The following is a 16,982-nucleotide window of genomic DNA, read 5'->3' as shown; positions in this document are numbered from 1 at the left end:
ATGGAGCTGGAACGAGAGAAGTTTAGTGTTTTTTTTTTCCTTTTTTCAAAAATGTCTCAAAACAGTTAATTGAATATCAAAATAGTTGCTGATTAGTTTTCTGTCCATCATTCATTGCTGAAGCATAATTTGCTATATGTGGTATTATCTCATTACCAAAGCTCCTGCACTAGATCTCAGTATTAAAGAATTCATCAGTTTCTTGTACGTGATGTTTGGAAGCTGCAGAGGAAACGGTCTGGTGGTTGTTTAGTCTGCTGTCATGCACAAGTTTTATATAATCTATGAGAACTGTATATAAAATGTGACTGTTGGAAGATGTTGTAGATTTAAAAAAAAAAAAAAAAAAAAAAAAAAAAAAAAAAAAATTGCAGCCGCAAAAATCAGTTTGACACAGATTGACGAGAAAAATGACAAAATAGCAGCGACGTGTTTTGTTTTTTCTCGGTTATTTGATGGTGAATTCATCAGTTTGTGGAAATATATAAATGTGACTGAACATTGATGAGTATTGTGGGATAAACTGGGTCGCTGGAGTCCAGAATATTTGGTCTACCTGCTGCAGAATACAGAGTTTCACCTCCTTTGTTACAGTTCATGTGTAAAAGATGAAACGCGCTGGTTAACCAGTCGTTTTTACATCTCTGTGTCTCAGTTACTTCTTTTGTTAAATAGTTTTCTTGCCATAAAACATGTTTATATTTCTAAAACTAATGTACCAAACTTAAGTATTGTTTTAATGCCTTTTAACGAAACTCTGCAATCATGTCAACAATCAGCATCATATTGAAAACTTGTTGATGTTTAGCCTAGCTTAGCACAAACACTGAAAGCAGCGGGAAACTGCTAGCTTAGCTCCATCTTAAGTGAAAGAAATGCAACTTCCAAAAACTCTAAACATGAAATTCTCAAGTTGATTTAAAAAGAAATACATGTAAATAAGACAACTTTGAGTCTTCGGATGGTGCGTTTTTTCATTTTCAATGAGGCTAGGCTAGCAGTTTCCCCCCGCTTTCAGTCTTTGTGCTAAGCTAAGCTAATCACATCCTGGATAGAGCGACTATAATTAGATATTTTACGATATGATGCTGATTGTTAAAGGCAAGAAAACAATACTTAATCTTGATACTTTGGTTTTAGAAATATAAACATGTTTTATGGTTAAAAAAAAACAAAAAAACGCACTTTTTTAAAAATTTGACAAAAGAAGCCAAATTTCTCAAACTGCAGCTCATAATCAGATCGCTGTCGTCGGATGAATTCAGGAAGAAAACTTTCAGAAATGAAGAAAGTACATTTTGCATTGAGGCCCGTTGAGTTCAGAGACTGTTCATAGTGTATTTTCTGCACTATTCTGCGAGTGGCATTAACTGTGCAATGCTTAAAAAGTGTAAATATACTGTATTTTTGTAATATTTTGTCTACCAAAAGTTTCCATCCAGGTTGTGCTTTATGAGGGCAGAAACTGATGCTCCTGGATTGTTTTCGTACAAAGTCTGATTGATTGAGGATTTTTTTTGTTGTTCTTTTTGAATATTTTGTTCATGAATTCAGCCTGGAAGTTGTCCTTTTCTGTTCATCAGTAAACTTTTGAATCGCTCCTGTAGCCCAAAATAAGAAATAAATAACAGAATTTATTTGATCTGATGCTTCAGTCCCTTCTGTCGACTGTATCACGCTGGTTTGAGTTCCTTTCTGGGCTTGATGTTGTGTACTTTGATTCAGTTTCACTGCATACAAAACATAAATGTTGTTTAACCTGACACACCAGACTGTGTGACCCAGTCATCTATAAACTTAAGAGTGGACCAGATAGACGGGACTCACCGGAGCAAAACTGTGACCTGCGTAAACAAATCCTCATTTTGAAAAACTAAATTCAGCACACTCAAGATCAGGAAAAAAACGTCTCGCCACCTGCTGGTCAGCTGACGTTACAGCAGGTTGTTGGATCAGAGAGACATGAGGGAACTTTACAGGACAGTTAAACTTATTTATCTGTGCAAATAAAAAAAACTGCAGAGAATCACGTAAAGGATGGATCCACAATTATTCAAGTGTGTCTTAAACCAACAGTGAGGAGCTCAAATGAACATTAAACCTGTTTTTCTTGCTGTAATCATTCCTCCTGTTCATACTGACCATTAGAAGATCCCTTCATAATGACCTTACAATGGAAGTGATGGAGGACAAAATCCAAAGTTTATCTGAAGCTAATATGAAGCTTCAGCGTCCAAATGAGTCAAATCAAGTAGATATCTTTCAACGTTACAGTCTTTTTAGTGCCAAAGTTCCTCTTTTTGTTACTATACTTCCACCTGCAGTTCAACAAGGAAACACAAAGAGGGAATTTGATGGTAAAAAGACTGTAAATGTGTCAGATATCCACTTGATATGACTAACTCAGACTGTGAAGCTGAATAGAAGCTTCACAGAGACTTTAAAATGACTGTGTGGACACACTGTGGATTTTGGCCTCCATCACTTCCATTGAAAGCACATTTGAAGGATCTTTTAATATCCAGTATGAACAGGAGGAATGATTACAGCGAGGAAAACCTCTTTCACTGTTCATATGGACACCTGACTGCTGGTTTAAGACACTTGAAAAATTGTGAACCTGTCCCGAGGTAAAACTGTAATTCCTCGACTTTGCCTGCAAATATTTTTTCAATTTCCAAACAAATGTATGAAAACAGCTCATCCAGCTTCAGGATGTTTTTAACTAATAGTTTGTGAAAGACATTGTTTAAATATCTTTAGCTTATTTCTATAAACTCACCAGTTTAACTACAGTTTCCTGAACATGTTGAACATCATTCTGAATCAAGTCTGGTTTGTTTTCCTCCTGAACATTTTTTTAAATTTACCAACCTCTAAACCAGCTCTCAGCTGTGCAGCTAAAGATATTTATTTATTACTGTAGATTCATGAAATATAAATTAAGATTCACTTTTCTTTCATATGCACACATCTCCTTAATTCTGACTTTGATAAGATGTTTTTATTGCAAACTTCAGTAAAAGTTAAATTTATGAAATGGTTTATTTAAATGAATAAAACTGCCCTCAAACTAAAGTCCTCCATCCACCGTGGATATTTCAAAATCTTTATTATCTGATGTTTTTTTCTTTATGACTCTTGTAATGTTTTTATCACTTATTTGTTGATTGTGGCTGTTTGGTCTTGATTTATGATGCTTCTGTTTGCTTTATTGTGTGCTTGTCTGACTATGAATGCTTCGTTTTCTCAGATCTCTCTCGAAAATTAGATCTAAACGACCTTATTAGAGAATTGTACAGCACCTTTCAACAACAAAGCGAGTCAAAGTGCTTTACATAAAACATAAAAGGCATCAAGACAAGATATTAAAGAAACACAAGACATTAAATAGAAGAGTTAAAAAGGCTTTGACTTAATTAAAGGCAAACAGAAAAGTCTTGAGCCTTGATTTAAAGATGTTAAACGTGCTGAAAGACGCTGATTTGAATGAGAACACCACTTCTAGTTATTTCATTTCTCTGTTAGTCATCAAGAATGAATTCTTGCTGTTTTACTGCAGGCCGAGCCCAAAGAGAGAGAGAGAGAGAGAGAGAGAGATAAGAGACAAAGAGAGAGAGAGAGAGAGAGAGTCAGAAGGGGCGAGGTTCCCCGTCCAGGAGGACAAACCTGTTCCCGTCTGGAGGGTGTGTACCTTCCCAACCCTACTGACTTGACAGGCTTGTCCTCGCATCAAACACACAGCAGGCGACTCGCTCCATCACACCACCTCTCCTCTCCTTCAGCTTCTCCCTCAAGAAGAAGAAGAAGAAGAAGAAGAAGAAGATGCCTCTCCAGTCCACTCTGTCGGGCAGGAGCTCCGGCTCGACCCGGGCCGTGAACACGCAGTCGGACGGGAAGTCGTTTGAGCAGCTGAGGCAGGAGTGTCTGCAGAAGGGAGTCCTGTTCGAGGATCCGGACTTCCCAGCTACTGACTCCTCGCTCTTCTTCAGCCAGAGTGTTCCCGTCCAGTTTGAATGGAGGAGGCCCAAGGTGTGTAGACACAGATCCTTATTGGTTCACATGTTTTAGGAGGTTCGGAGCATCCAGAGGGGAACTGAACCTGTAACCTTTAATTATGTGATGCAGAAGTCCATACCACCTCACTGACCCTTCATCACGGGTGAAAATACAGTAATTACAGGCTATGAAATTCATTTATTACTGTACTACTACTGACAGAATGTCTTCTAGTCCTAAAAAAGTGTCTGAAAAATGTCTTTTAAAGACCTTAAGTGGTCTTGAAATCAGTTAAACGAGGCAACGTATGTCTTAAATTCAGTTTTTTGATGTGTTAAATGTTGTATTTTCTAGATGAACTGTTCCTCTAATGAAAGGTTATGTCTCTCATGCAGACTGTTTTATGACAGGTCAACAGTTGGTTTCATATTCTAGTTGTTTTCAGTGATAAAAAATCATGTTTATTATTCTGGCATATTAAGTCTTGTTCAATACAACCAGAAAGCAAACACGTTATTGAATGAGCATTAATAGAGGGAGAATCTGTAAGTAGTGATGTTATAATGATATTATTCTGGATAAATGCAGTAAAATGCTGGATGAAGGTGGTGAAAGTTCTTTTGAAGTTGGTTTTATTGCTTTTAATACAGAAAAAAAGGGGCAATTAAGTATCCAGCCAATGCAGCGAAACCAGTTCTGCAAGAAAGCTGTGTAAATAAATAGAGCCAAGTGCAGGGGCAGTTTCTCTCTGAGCTCCCTCCTCTGATTTTATCCCTGCATGCCTCGCTGTTAACGGCTGTAAAACTGTAATAAAAGATAAGCTGAGAGCTGCTCAGAGGTTGTGAACCAGAGTGGAAGCTTTCTTGGATTTCTCATAAAATGCTATTTTTGAGCTTCAAATTGATTCATTGTCCCTTTTAGTTCTTATCTAAACACCTGTTAACATATCGTAGCTGCAGCAGTGACCAGTATGTGAGGCTGAAACACATTGGCTGGCAGGAGTAAAGAGAGGAAACTCACTACTCATGTTTGTCACAGTTACTACACATTTCTTTCTTGGGCGTTCCTGCAGAGTGAATACTTCAGCTGCATGCCTGCATGTGGTGTGTGTGTGTGTGTGTGTTTTTTTTTTTCTTGTGTGTTAAAGTGACTGGGATTTCAAGGTGATTAATATGCCTGGAATGTGAACACACCTATCAAAGGCAGCAGTGTCACCTCCCACCTGTCGTCGTCTTTAAAAAAAAAAAAAAAACAGAAACCAACCTGTTCTTTTCCTGTTGGCAGGAGCTCTGTGACAACCCCAAGTTCATCGTCGGCGGTGCACACAGGACAGACATCTGCCAAGGACAGCTGGGTTGGTTCTCAACTTATCCGCATGAGTCCTTTTGTGTCTTTCGTGCATTCACGTTTCACTTATTTACCCATGATGCACCTGTGTGTCACTGCAGGGGACTGCTGGCTCCTGGCAGCCATCGCATCCTTGACCCTCAAGAAAGACGCCCTGGCCAGAGTCGTCCCCCAGGACCAGGGGTTTGACCACAGATACGCTGGGATCTTTCACTTCCAGGTACGCTGCGGCTGATTGGCTGCAGATTGACGAGGCGTTTGATGTCTCTTTTTTTTAGCCTTTTTAGACATTTTACTGTTCGGTCTTGTCTGTCAGGAAGAAGGAAGATGAAACTCAACCTTGTAGAAGAGACAAACACAAAACAACACAGATTCATGCAGGATAGTTGGGAATAAATGACTCTGTGTGAGGAAGTAGCTTTGACTCATTACTGTACATTTCATACATTTAATGGTTGAAACTCCTTTAATACAGTAAATTAAGTCTTCGTCCATCCATCCCAGCTGCCACTGAGTGACACAAATAAATTAAAACAGTTGAAAACAGATCTTTCACTTTATCTCTTTGACTTAACATGGAAATACTTTGCACTTCCAAACTATTACTATTGAATGATGAGTCTTCCTATTCAACCCAACAACAACGTATTTTATTAGCTATAAATAACTGTCAGTTGTTTGATGGAAACCTCAATGGTATGATGGTTATATTATTTTCAATATAATAATAATCAATAAGAAGAATGTGTTGAACTAAGCAATTTACTGTCAACATGTTGACCTCCGGAATCTCATCTGCAAAACAACTGAAGTGTTTATATATACTGTATATATAGTATATCTTTGTTATTTATTTATTAATCTGTTGCTGGAAAAAAGGGGATTCACTGTTTGATGCAAGGTCACATAATATAAACTGTATGTCACATGTATGTGGATATACTACCTTACTGCACCTATAAACACTGTGTATGTTGGAAAGATGTAGTAAAAGCAATTTAAAAAAAAAAAAAAGATCACTAAAAAACAGAAAGCAGATGTGACAAGAGAAGTCAAGAAACTGAAAACACTGAAACACCAAACAAAAAGACATGATAGATAGATAGATTAGATAGATTGTCTGCTTAGTGAATGTTCAGTTCAGGGGGTGGCGGCCATCGTCCATGATAGACAACAGTTTATTTAGGGTCCTTCTCTCTGCCGCTGACATAAGGGAATCCAGCTACGTGACAGCCACAGAGTCCCCTCCCCACCCGACCCCCAGCACACCACAGCATAGAAGCGTCAATCTTAATTCAGTTCAGATAAATTCAAAATACTTTATTTCTTCTTCAAGGGGCAATTTTAGGCAAGGGATGAACACATAGACAATTAGTTTATACACATTAAAACCATCTAAAAATACAAATATGATCATGTTAATGAGAGTTCAAATGCACGGTTCAGTCTATAGATTAAATATGAAAAACTTTTACTGTATTCAGACTGAACAGCATCTAATACAGCTGAGGGCTGAAGCAGTAATAAAGTGCTGTAAGTACAAAAACAGCTACAGTTAAATTCTCTCTCAAAATACGGTACATTTTTAAAAATACAAGACGTTTGGGTCTCAATAGTTCATTTCATTTCCTTTAATCTGTGTTGATTTTCAGCTGCTTTAGTGTTGCAGAGCTATGAAGGCTTAAAGAGAAGTATGTTTGGGAGGAATCTCAGCTGTAGTGGCAAGCAAATTATTTACTGTTTGTTGTGTTCCGTCAGTTCTGGAAACACAACCAATGGCTGGACGTCGTGGTGGACGACAGGCTGCCGTCGGTGAGGGGACGTCTGGTCATGCTGCACTCGGCCTCCAACAACGAGTTCTGGAGCGCCCTGCTGGAGAAAGCCTACGCAAAGTAACAACATTTACATCAGTGACACTTCACATCTCTCCTCCAAAATCCTTCCTCACCTTTTATACGTCTGTTATTTGATCTTGTCTGGTTTAAAAACTTTTAGAAATGAATGAACATACAGATTTCATAGCTAAATGAAAGTGTCATAATTGTGATTAAATTGAATAGTGTTTATCCTCTGGGGAGCATAAATATACTTGTAAAATTTCATGACAATCTGCCCTTTTAATTACGAGATATCTTCTGTCCAAAATTGACATTTTGTCCTGAGGTTGACGCTAGCAGGAAGGTTATGAAGTGTCCAAAGTAGAAAGAGTTCATCCTCTGGGGAGCAGGACTGCATGCACTAAAGAGCACAATAGAGTCCACTTGTTTGCACGTTTCAATTTTAAATTACTAAATTAATTTTCCGCCTTGTTTCAGACTCCACGGGAGCTACGAGTCCCTGAAGGGCGGCAGCACTTTGGAGGCCATGGAGGATTTCACCGGCGGCGTGGCGGAAATGTACGACACCAAGAAAGCTCCAGACAACCTGTTCTACATCATGAAGAAGGCCCTGAACAAAGGCTCCATGATGGGATGCTCTATTGATGTAAAGACCCAAAGAAAAAAGCTCCTATTTAATACAAGTTCCATTGTGATTTCCACCTCAGCTCTTCTGCTTTAAAACCCATCTGGGTGTTTCTTTTTTTTTTTCCAGATCTCCAGCTCTGCAGAGTCTGAAGCTAAGACGAGCAGCGGCCTGGTGAAGGGACACGCGTACTCCATCACAGGCCTGGAGGAGGTAAGATTCACAGGATTCAATCAGCATTAATACGGGGAAAATGAAGTAGAAACAGATATGTGTGAAAAAGAGAAAGAAAAGCAAAGTTTTACTGAACCAATAAACAAACTAACTTTTTTGTCTGATTCAGTTGAATTGCAGAGGGAGGATGGTCAAGCTGATCCGGATCAGAAACCCCTGGGGTCAGGTGGAGTGGAACGGCCCGTGGAGCGACAAGTAAGAATAAAGAGAGATGTCGCTTTATTTTGAAGGATACGTTCACATCTTTTCGGGTGTATCTTTAAACAATAGTCAGGTGTCCATGTGGAGATCACTGTAATCATTCCTCCTGTTCATACAGGACGTCTCGCCACCTGCTGGTCAGCTGACGTTACAGCAGGTTGTTGGATCACAGAGACATGAGGGAACTTTACAGGACAGTTAAACTAATTTATCTGTGCAAATAAACTGCGCAGAATCACGTAAAGGATGGATCCACAATTATTCAAGTGTGTCTTAAAACAACAGTCAGGAGCCCAAATGAACATTAAACCTGTTTTTCTTGCTGTAATCATTCCTCCTGTTCATACTGACCATTAGAAGATCCCTTCATAATGCACTTACAATGGAAGTGATGGAGGACAAAATCCACAGTCCTCCTTCTGTATGTATGTATTTAAAAGTTTATCTGAAGCTAATATGAAGCTTCAGCGTCCAAATGAGTCAAATCAATTGGTCCCGGTATAAAATATCAATCTGATGTCTCTTTTTTAGTTTTGTAAACATCTAACCAGTTAGAAAAAACATCTTAGGTTTAAAATCTTGTCAATCCCAACATCCTGTAGTCTTTTGTAGTCTGTATCATTTTCTACAAATGTTCTTCATACAAAAATAAAAAGGAGACGATGCTCCTTTATTCCACTTCCCACCAAACTAACCTGTACTGAAAATGCATTAATGTGGGAATATTTGGAACATTTTGTTCCTTTCCTGGTAATCTGTTTAAATGTTCATCTTTTTAAAATATCCTACAGTAGTTGTGATTTTGGCGCTAAAAAACAAAATGTGATTTGCAGCAGATTAACAGTCGCAGTAAAAAAACGATGAAAGATAATCTACAGTGTGGCTGGTTTTCAGCTTTAACTCTGTCAGTTGGTTCTCTGCGTTATCCGTCATACACGCCAGACTGTGACAGATTTGTTTTGTCTTCTGTCTGTTGAAGCTCCAGAGAGTGGGATTACATCGACAGAGCGGAGAAAACTCGCATCCTGCAGAACTCAACAGACGACGGTGAATTCTGGTGAGACTACATGATGAATTCTCTCTAAAAGAGGGATTTTTTGAACATAAGCTTCCGTTTGCGTTAAAAGTTGTGACCATTACCCTTCGACTTCAAAAGGAGAAGGGCAACATATACTGGAAACACTGGGACTGCTTTGAACACCTAGACTTTGAGCATTTTTTAATTTTTTTTGTCTGAACTCTTTTAAATGCTTTATGAACTGTATCTGTGCTTTTTTTCTTTTCTACTGATTGTGCTGTTTTGTCTCAGACCCCATCTGTTCTGTGTCCGTGCAAAAACTAAATGTATAAATAAAAAAGATTGTAAGTTGTGGAGGATAAATCCAACTAAACTCAGTTTACCTGAAGAATAAATAACTAAAGTATCATATTTCATGCAGATCTGTTATGAAACTTGTATCTGATAAAGCAGAACTGTTCATTTACCGTATTTAGAGACGACAGTGATGTTGTTTTTGATTCCAGGATGGAGTTCAATGACTTTCAGAGGAACTACGACAAGGTGGAGATCTGCAACATGACCCCTGACTCCCTCACAGACGACACCAAGCGCCACTGGGAGGTCAGCTTGTTCGAGGGAAGCTGGATCCGCGGCTCCACCGCTGGAGGCTGCAGGAACTACATCGGTGAGATCGTCTACTAATGACGGTGATCTGGGAGTTTAAGCTTCTGCAGTGACCTCTACAGGACAAATAGATCCTGCAGCGCAACACAACATTTGATAAAATGTCAAGATTCATCCCAGAAATCACCTTTAATTTGGTCGTTTTCTACAGATGTTCTTCATGCAAAAATAAAAAGGAGATGGAGCTCCTTTAAACCACTGCCCACCAAACTAACACGGACTGAAAATGCCTTAATGTGGGAATATTGTCAAAAGATGTTGTCAGACTTTTTCTGTTTATATATCATTATTCTAGTTGTGATATCAGCACTAAAAAGTGATTTACAGCGGATTAATAGTAAAAGTAAAAATAGTGAAAGATAATCTACAGTATGGCTGTTTTTTTTAATTAAACTTTGTCAGTTGTTTCTCGTGACAATCTGTTTTTTAAAGCTTCTGCAGCAACATCTATAGGACAAGTAAATCCTGCAACAACAATTTCCAGCAAATCTAAATAATTTAATTTATATATAACACTCAACAAAATGTCAAGATTCATCCCAGAAATCACTTCTAGTTTCCTGCAGAATAAAAAACTTTGGTTGAGTTTTGAATTTTCTTTCCTTCAAATTTGAATTGTTGGCGTGAAACTGTTGAAATGTAGACAAACTGTATCTCAGTCTTTTCTAAAGCTCTGCATCTCCAACCCTCAGACACGTTTTGGACCAACCCGCAGTTCAAGCTGGTGCTGGAGGACGCCGACGACGAGGACGACGTGTGCAGCGTGGTCATCGCCCTGATGCAGAAGAACAGACGCCAGCTGAGGAAGGAAGGTCTGGACCTGGAGACCATCGGCTTCGCTGTTTACGAGGTCAGAAAGAAACCGACAGTGGTGGAAGAAGTACTCAGATCCTTTATTTCAGTAGAAGTGTCAATACCACAATGTACAAATACTTAATTACAAGTAAAAGTCCTGCATGAAAAATCCTATCAAAGTAAAAGTATAGAAGTATTACCAGCTAAATTTTAAAGGTACTAAAGTAAAAGTACTAGTTTTGCAGAAGCAGTATGTTATTGTTGTAGTTTGAACTGCTTTGAAAGGGTCACAAGATAAATCTGAGAGGTCTTGAGATGTTAGATTGAGTTGGAAAGTTGACGTTCAAGGTTCATTCTTGACCTTAGAAATACAAAACAATCTCACCTCAAGGTATATTTAGTAGCTGTTCTGGAGCTTTTGACCACACAGCATGGTCTTGATCAGCAGATGGAGATGCTGGAAAATAAACTTTGGACTAAAAGTCTTTAAAGTGCTCAGAAAAACAAAAATGGATATTTGAACGTCTACCACCGTTTGACAACTGACCAAACACCATCTGCCAATAGAGATCACATCATATGATTGAAAGCTCCAGAACAGCTACTAAATGGTCCTTGAGATGAAATTGTTTTGTCAATCAAAACTTTGCCTACTTTTCAAATAAAGCTGCAACTTTCAGCCTTGTGTTTCTGTCTGACTCTCCTGCCTTTACTGAACATATTTTATTACTTAACAATATGTGTAGTGAGCGTGTAATGTGTATGTTTTGTGTATTTATTTACACATTTTGACCACAATTTAATCAGTCTAACATCTGCTCTCTTTTCTGTCCGTCTTTATCAGGCCCCAGATGACGCAGACCACCAGGGAAAGGATTTCTTCCGCTACCATGCGTCCAAGGCTCGCAGCAGGACCTACATCAACATGCGGGAGGTGTCGGAGCGCTTCACGCTGCCTCCTGGGAAATACCTGCTGGTGCCCACCACCTTCCAGCCTCACCACGAGGCCGACTTCCTCATCCGCATCTTCTCCGAGAAGAAGGCCAAAGCTCTGTGAGTGTTCGGCCTCTGGGTTCTGGGTTGAGTTTGGACGTGGAGCAACAAAACACACACAGCAATGTCACCATGCACATTACATTAACCCAAAAGTTGATTTAAAACAATGACCACTAAAAGAAATGGTTTTAATGGAGGGTTGAAATGTCCTGTGTTTAAATGCTGTTTCAGTTGAATTTTTATGCCAACTTATGGCTTTATTCCACAGGGAGATGGGGAGCGATGTTGATGCTGACCTGCCAGAGGTAAATAGATCACCCAGGCATTGATAATCAATCATTAAAGCAGCCAGTCGAGCCTGCTTGTACTGATGCTGTGTTGTTTCCACCAGCCGCCGATGCCCAGCCCACCAGAGGAGGAAACAGACGAGGAGAGAGGCCTGAGGAGGCTGTTCGATCAGCTGGCTGGAGCAGTAAGACAACGTCTTCACCTTCATATCAGTCGACTTTACCTTCTCAGATACTGGGAAGTACAGATTCCAGTGGATGTGCACCTGTGAATCCCAGTAAAAGCGCTACCTATGTGGTGTAATTTCACATAAACTAGAAGGAGCGTTATCGTTTGTTCCCTCTGAAACAAGACGACCTGGATGTCCAAGTCATCCACAAGTGAACTTCTTATTCCTGAGCTCATGTTTTTCTGTATTTTAATTAGGGCTGCAGCAATTATCAATTAATCAATTAGTTGTTTAGTTCATAAAATGCCAGAAAACACTGAAAAATGTCAATCACAGTCTCTCAAGAGTCCAAGATGATGTCCTCAAATGTTTTGTTTTTCATGACCAACAGTCTACAACCCAAAGATATTCAGTTTATTGTCATAGAGAACTAAAGAAACCAGAAAATATCATATTTAAGAAGCTGGAATCACATATTTCTTTCTTTAAAAATGTCTATTATTATTTTGATTATCAAAATAGTTGGATATTAATTTAATTGATTAATCGATCAATCATTGCAGCTCTAATTTTAATTACTCTTACACCCTTAAAACCACTGAGACTCCACTATCATCTCATCAGCTTTTTTGGCTAAACAAGGTGTAATATCAAAGGTTTTGCTCACAGTGATGAACTCACAGAGAAAAACCACCAACTCTGCAGCTCTGTGGAGCTTTTTAGCCTCTCAGCACAAAGTTTTTCAGTATATCCAGTACCAACAGGCAGCTGTTCACTACCTGCCCAGCACCAAACAGAGCCAGATATTTTTCTGAAGAGTTTGTGGAGACCAAACAAGAGCTAAAATGAGGGTGAATATTGGACTTACATTCATCAAGTGGTCGGTTTACCAACATGTTAACCATGATAACTTTAAAAGGTGATAATTTGTCAGGGCTTTGTGTCTGTCAGCTTGCTTTTTCTGTCTCCAAGTGGCCAAAAAACAACTTAATGCAGCTTTAATATTATACAGTGATGAAACTTAAATAATTTTAGGAAGCCCAAGGGTCAAAACATTTTACTTCCACTGTGAAAAACATAAATTTAAGGTGAAACACTGTAAGTTTGACAGGTATCTCCACTGATGAACACCTGCGGGGATTTATACTGCACAATGGTCATATTGTAAGAAGCTCAGACTTGGAGGTGATTATTATTCTCAGTTCAGCACTTAAATATCAGTATGTATTTAAAAATTTTCTTTTCAACATTTGTGTGCCTGCAGGACCGGGCCATCTCTGTCAGGGAGCTTCAGCAGATGCTGAACGGTGTTCTCAGCAGACGTAAGTGAATGTTGAGAGAATTTAATTACTCAAAGTTTTAACCTTTCTCTCCTTCTATTGAGTTTGATTTGTTCTTTAAAACCTGTTAAAACATTTCCCATCATCCCCATTGTTTTCTGTGACTCTTCCTGTTCCCCGAAGAAGGTTTTTTTTTCCCATTGGGCTTTCACTGTACTCTTGCATTTCAGATCTTATCTTAAACATCAGAGATCCACATTTTACATGGTGTATGGTGTCCCACAGGGCTCCATTCTCGGACCTCTTCTGTTTAATCTTTATGTACTTCCACTTGGCTCTATCATCACCAATCAGAAGATCTGTTAACATAGCTATGCAGATGATTCACAACTCTACATTACAACATCTCCTGATAGCTTGTGCACTTCAGATTAGCTGAAAGACATCAATTTATGGAAGGGGACCTGTTCAATATGATAGATATAAAGGGATCATTCTAAGGTAACAAAAACACAATGAGTCTCATTCTCATGGGATTATACACTAATTAAAACAAACTGATGAATATTATGTTTAATTTCTGCCAAGTCCGTTCTGCTAGATGACACAAAATCTTACACACTGCACCTTCAATCTCTATAACATGCATTTTTCCCCTCTCTTCTTTATAAGTTTTATCATTTTTGGTGTGCAAATTAAATATTCATTTAACTGACAGTCTGACTCAATAACTTGTAACTGAGTCGTCATGCAATATTAATGCATATAATCTTTTTGTTGAACAATTTTTCCAACATATAAATGTATTTTGTTCTCAGGAAAAGAGATCAGATTTGATGGCCTGAGCCTCAGCACCTGCCACAGTATCATCAACCTCATGGACGTATCCTTCTAGTGATACATTTCAAATTATAACAGATTCATTATAAACAGTTTTTTACCATTTCACTGAGTATTTCTGCCTGTTTATGAACATGACATAACTCAAATTGGATGTTAAGATTCTAAAGAAGTATGATTTTAAAGTTATTGATAAGCTGGTATCCACATTGCTGTTTAAGGTTTTTCCTTTGACAGAGTAAACCAGGTGGACAACACAGGGAAGCTCGAGTTCCAAGAGTTTAAGGTCTTCTGGGAAAAGATGAAGAAGTGGATTGTACGTGTTGGTTTGTGTGCTAATGGTGGTAAAACTGTAAATCTGGTATAGCTACAGTTTTGGGGAGGGCAGTGCAGGTTGTTTGTTAAAGGTGACCTGCTGTTGTTGCAGATGCTCTTCCTGTCCTATGACACCGACCGCTCAGGGAAGATGTCGTCCTATGAGCTTCGCGTGGCCCTCAAGGCTGCAGGTGAGACTCGACTGAATGCTGTTTAAACTTGGTGCAGAACTTTTACCACAATTTATTGTTGGTAGCCATTTCTGTGAGACTATTACAATGTATTCATACATTAACGTGCACGCATACAAAATATATTGTTCATACATGGAGAGAGAATATATTCATTCAATATTAGTTGAAATATTTAAGTCTGACAGTAAGGAAGTCTCTTTGCTGGGTGTAAATTTTACATATCTTGTGCTGTTTTCTGCCATGAAGGAATGCAGTTGAACAACCGGCTCCTGCAGCTGCTCGGCTTGAGGTTTGCTGACGACAACTACGACATCGACTTTGACGACTACCTCACCTGCATCGTCCGAATGGAGAACATGTTCAGTAAGTAAAAACACACAGTCAGCTGAGCGTTGGCCTCATATGTTTATATTAGTTACATTAATACTTAAAGATCCCCTCCAGACCCGTATTAAGACATAATAACCAACCAACTAATGTCAACCTATAATGTCATGATCCACCCATCAATCAATCTTCAACTTCTAGTGGCACATAGTTAAGATTCAGTATGACACTTTTCAATGTTCAAATCAAATTCAAATCATTACGACGTAACAATACGTATGTTAGATGCTCTCGAAATGCTGTTTCATTTGGACTTTAAAATGACATCTACTCTTTCTCCATCCTTATAAATTTCAGAATCTATGAATATGCAATTATACTTCATTTCAAAAGCTTTAGTCCAGTGGTTCCCAACCTAGGGGTCGGGCCCCTCCAAAGGGGCCGGAAGATAAATCTGAGGGGTGGTGAGATGATTAATGGGAGAGGAAAGAAGAAAAAACAAAGTTCTGATACACAAATCTGTTTTCAGTTTTTGGACTTTTTCTCTAATCTTTGATTTTTGCTGAAATATTGGATCATTTGAACATTTATTGAAATGAAAGCATGTGAGAAGTTTAGAGGGAAAAATCACTATTTGGTGGAGCTGTTAACAACTCATAGACATGTGAAATGTGACCCCGACTACACACTGCTTTTTGTAAGACGTCAAAAGACAAAAAGTTCAATTATGTCAATTAAAATCCTTAAAATGGCATCTACTCCTTCTCCTAATTAAACACTCCAGGATCTATGAATAAGTAAATATTTTTCATTTTAAAAAAATAACTTTTTGACACAAGATGTCTCATATTTCACTGTAAACTCCATTCTCAGTGTTTGTGCACTGAAGACTTCAAGTTTCCACATCACATTTGTGTAAGTTGAATATTGGACCAGTTGTGATGCTTTCCTGCCACTTAAAATCAGATTTTCAATGAGCTCAGAGAAACTTTCCACTTTCAGCAGATGAATGTGAAAACAATCTCTACACATACATCATTCTGCACAGTGAAGAAAACAACATCCAACTGTACGAACAAGAAGAAAAACACATTTTTGAGTGGAGGGGAACTTTAAACATGATTATAGTAAAGATTTATTTCTGTTAAAATGTTAAACACAGCATCTTTAAGTAAGTTTATGCTGACTGAAGGTCTTTCTCTTGTCCAGGAGTTTTCCAGGCTCTGGACAAAAACAACAGTGGACGAGTGAGAATGAACATAATGCAGGTAACCACATCCACGTCTAATCTCTGCAAATACTTCTGAGGTGTTTGTTTTACCTTTTTTAGTACTCCAGATGGGTGGGGTTTGTCCAGGTCCTTTTGGTTACAAGCTTTATTTTGCAACACTAAACCGAGACTTTAGCTTTTTAATGTTCTGGGACTTGATTTGATTGCAGTTTATGTTGATTTAATCGTACTTTATTTTCTCTTTACTTCACAGTTCCTGATGTTGTCGATGAACGTCTGAGGAGATTCTGTAAGCAAACAGAAGCCGCCAGAAGAACAAAACGATGTCGGAGTGCAGCGTGTTGAATGTTCAGGCCTTAGTAATGCATACATGCATGTTGTTTTTCTTGTTATTTGAGCAAGTAATGTGAGATGATGCCTGCGCTAAAGTGTCGGACTGGGGAATTAAACTTTGAATTTTTTGCTGACTTTTGGTTTTGCACAAGAAAGACTTTTGTTTTCACTGCATGAACAGAGAAAACTAAAACATTTTGAATAAAAACTTCTGCCTGATTTGGGGAAATGTTACTTAAAGCTATAATATGTAACAATTCTGCATTAAAATGTCTAAAAACAACTA

General features: G+C 38.5%; 1 protein-coding gene across 1 annotated transcript; it reads left to right on the top strand.

Moving 5' to 3' along the window:
* The first annotated feature begins 3,644 nt into the window (after window positions 1–3,644).
* capn9 (calpain 9) lies at window positions 3,645–16,982 on the top strand. Its single transcript, XM_042433146.1, has 20 exons — window positions 3,645–4,032; window positions 5,284–5,353; window positions 5,448–5,566; window positions 7,105–7,238; window positions 7,662–7,830; window positions 7,939–8,022; window positions 8,153–8,238; window positions 9,224–9,301; window positions 9,769–9,929; window positions 10,621–10,778; window positions 11,568–11,776; window positions 11,988–12,024; window positions 12,111–12,191; window positions 13,441–13,498; window positions 14,275–14,339; window positions 14,544–14,612; window positions 14,724–14,802; window positions 15,052–15,168; window positions 16,342–16,400; window positions 16,617–16,982. Exons 1-20 carry the CDS (start codon window positions 3,826–3,828, stop codon window positions 16,641–16,643), a joined length of 2,067 nt encoding a protein of 688 aa, XP_042289080.1. The 5' UTR covers window positions 3,645–3,825; the 3' UTR covers window positions 16,644–16,982.

The sequence above is a fragment of the Thunnus maccoyii genome, chromosome 2 (genome assembly GCF_910596095.1).
Source record: "Thunnus maccoyii chromosome 2, fThuMac1.1, whole genome shotgun sequence".
NCBI lineage: Eukaryota > Metazoa > Chordata > Actinopteri > Scombriformes > Scombridae > Thunnus > Thunnus maccoyii.
This window is presented reverse-complemented; position numbering and strand designations above follow the sequence as displayed.

Bases quoted from the DNA above. Each gene is read 5' to 3' on its own strand.
- capn9 (XM_042433146.1), top strand. From the start codon at position 3,826: ATGCCTCTCCAGTCCACTCTGTCGGGCAGGAGCTCCGGCTCGACCCGG. The intron at 8,023-8,152 runs GTAAGATTCACA...TGTCTGATTCAG, and splicing joins CCATCACAGGCCTGGAGGAG to TTGAATTGCAGAGGGAGGAT. The intron at 12,025-12,110 runs GTAAATAGATCA...TGTTTCCACCAG, and splicing joins TTGATGCTGACCTGCCAGAG to CCGCCGATGCCCAGCCCACC.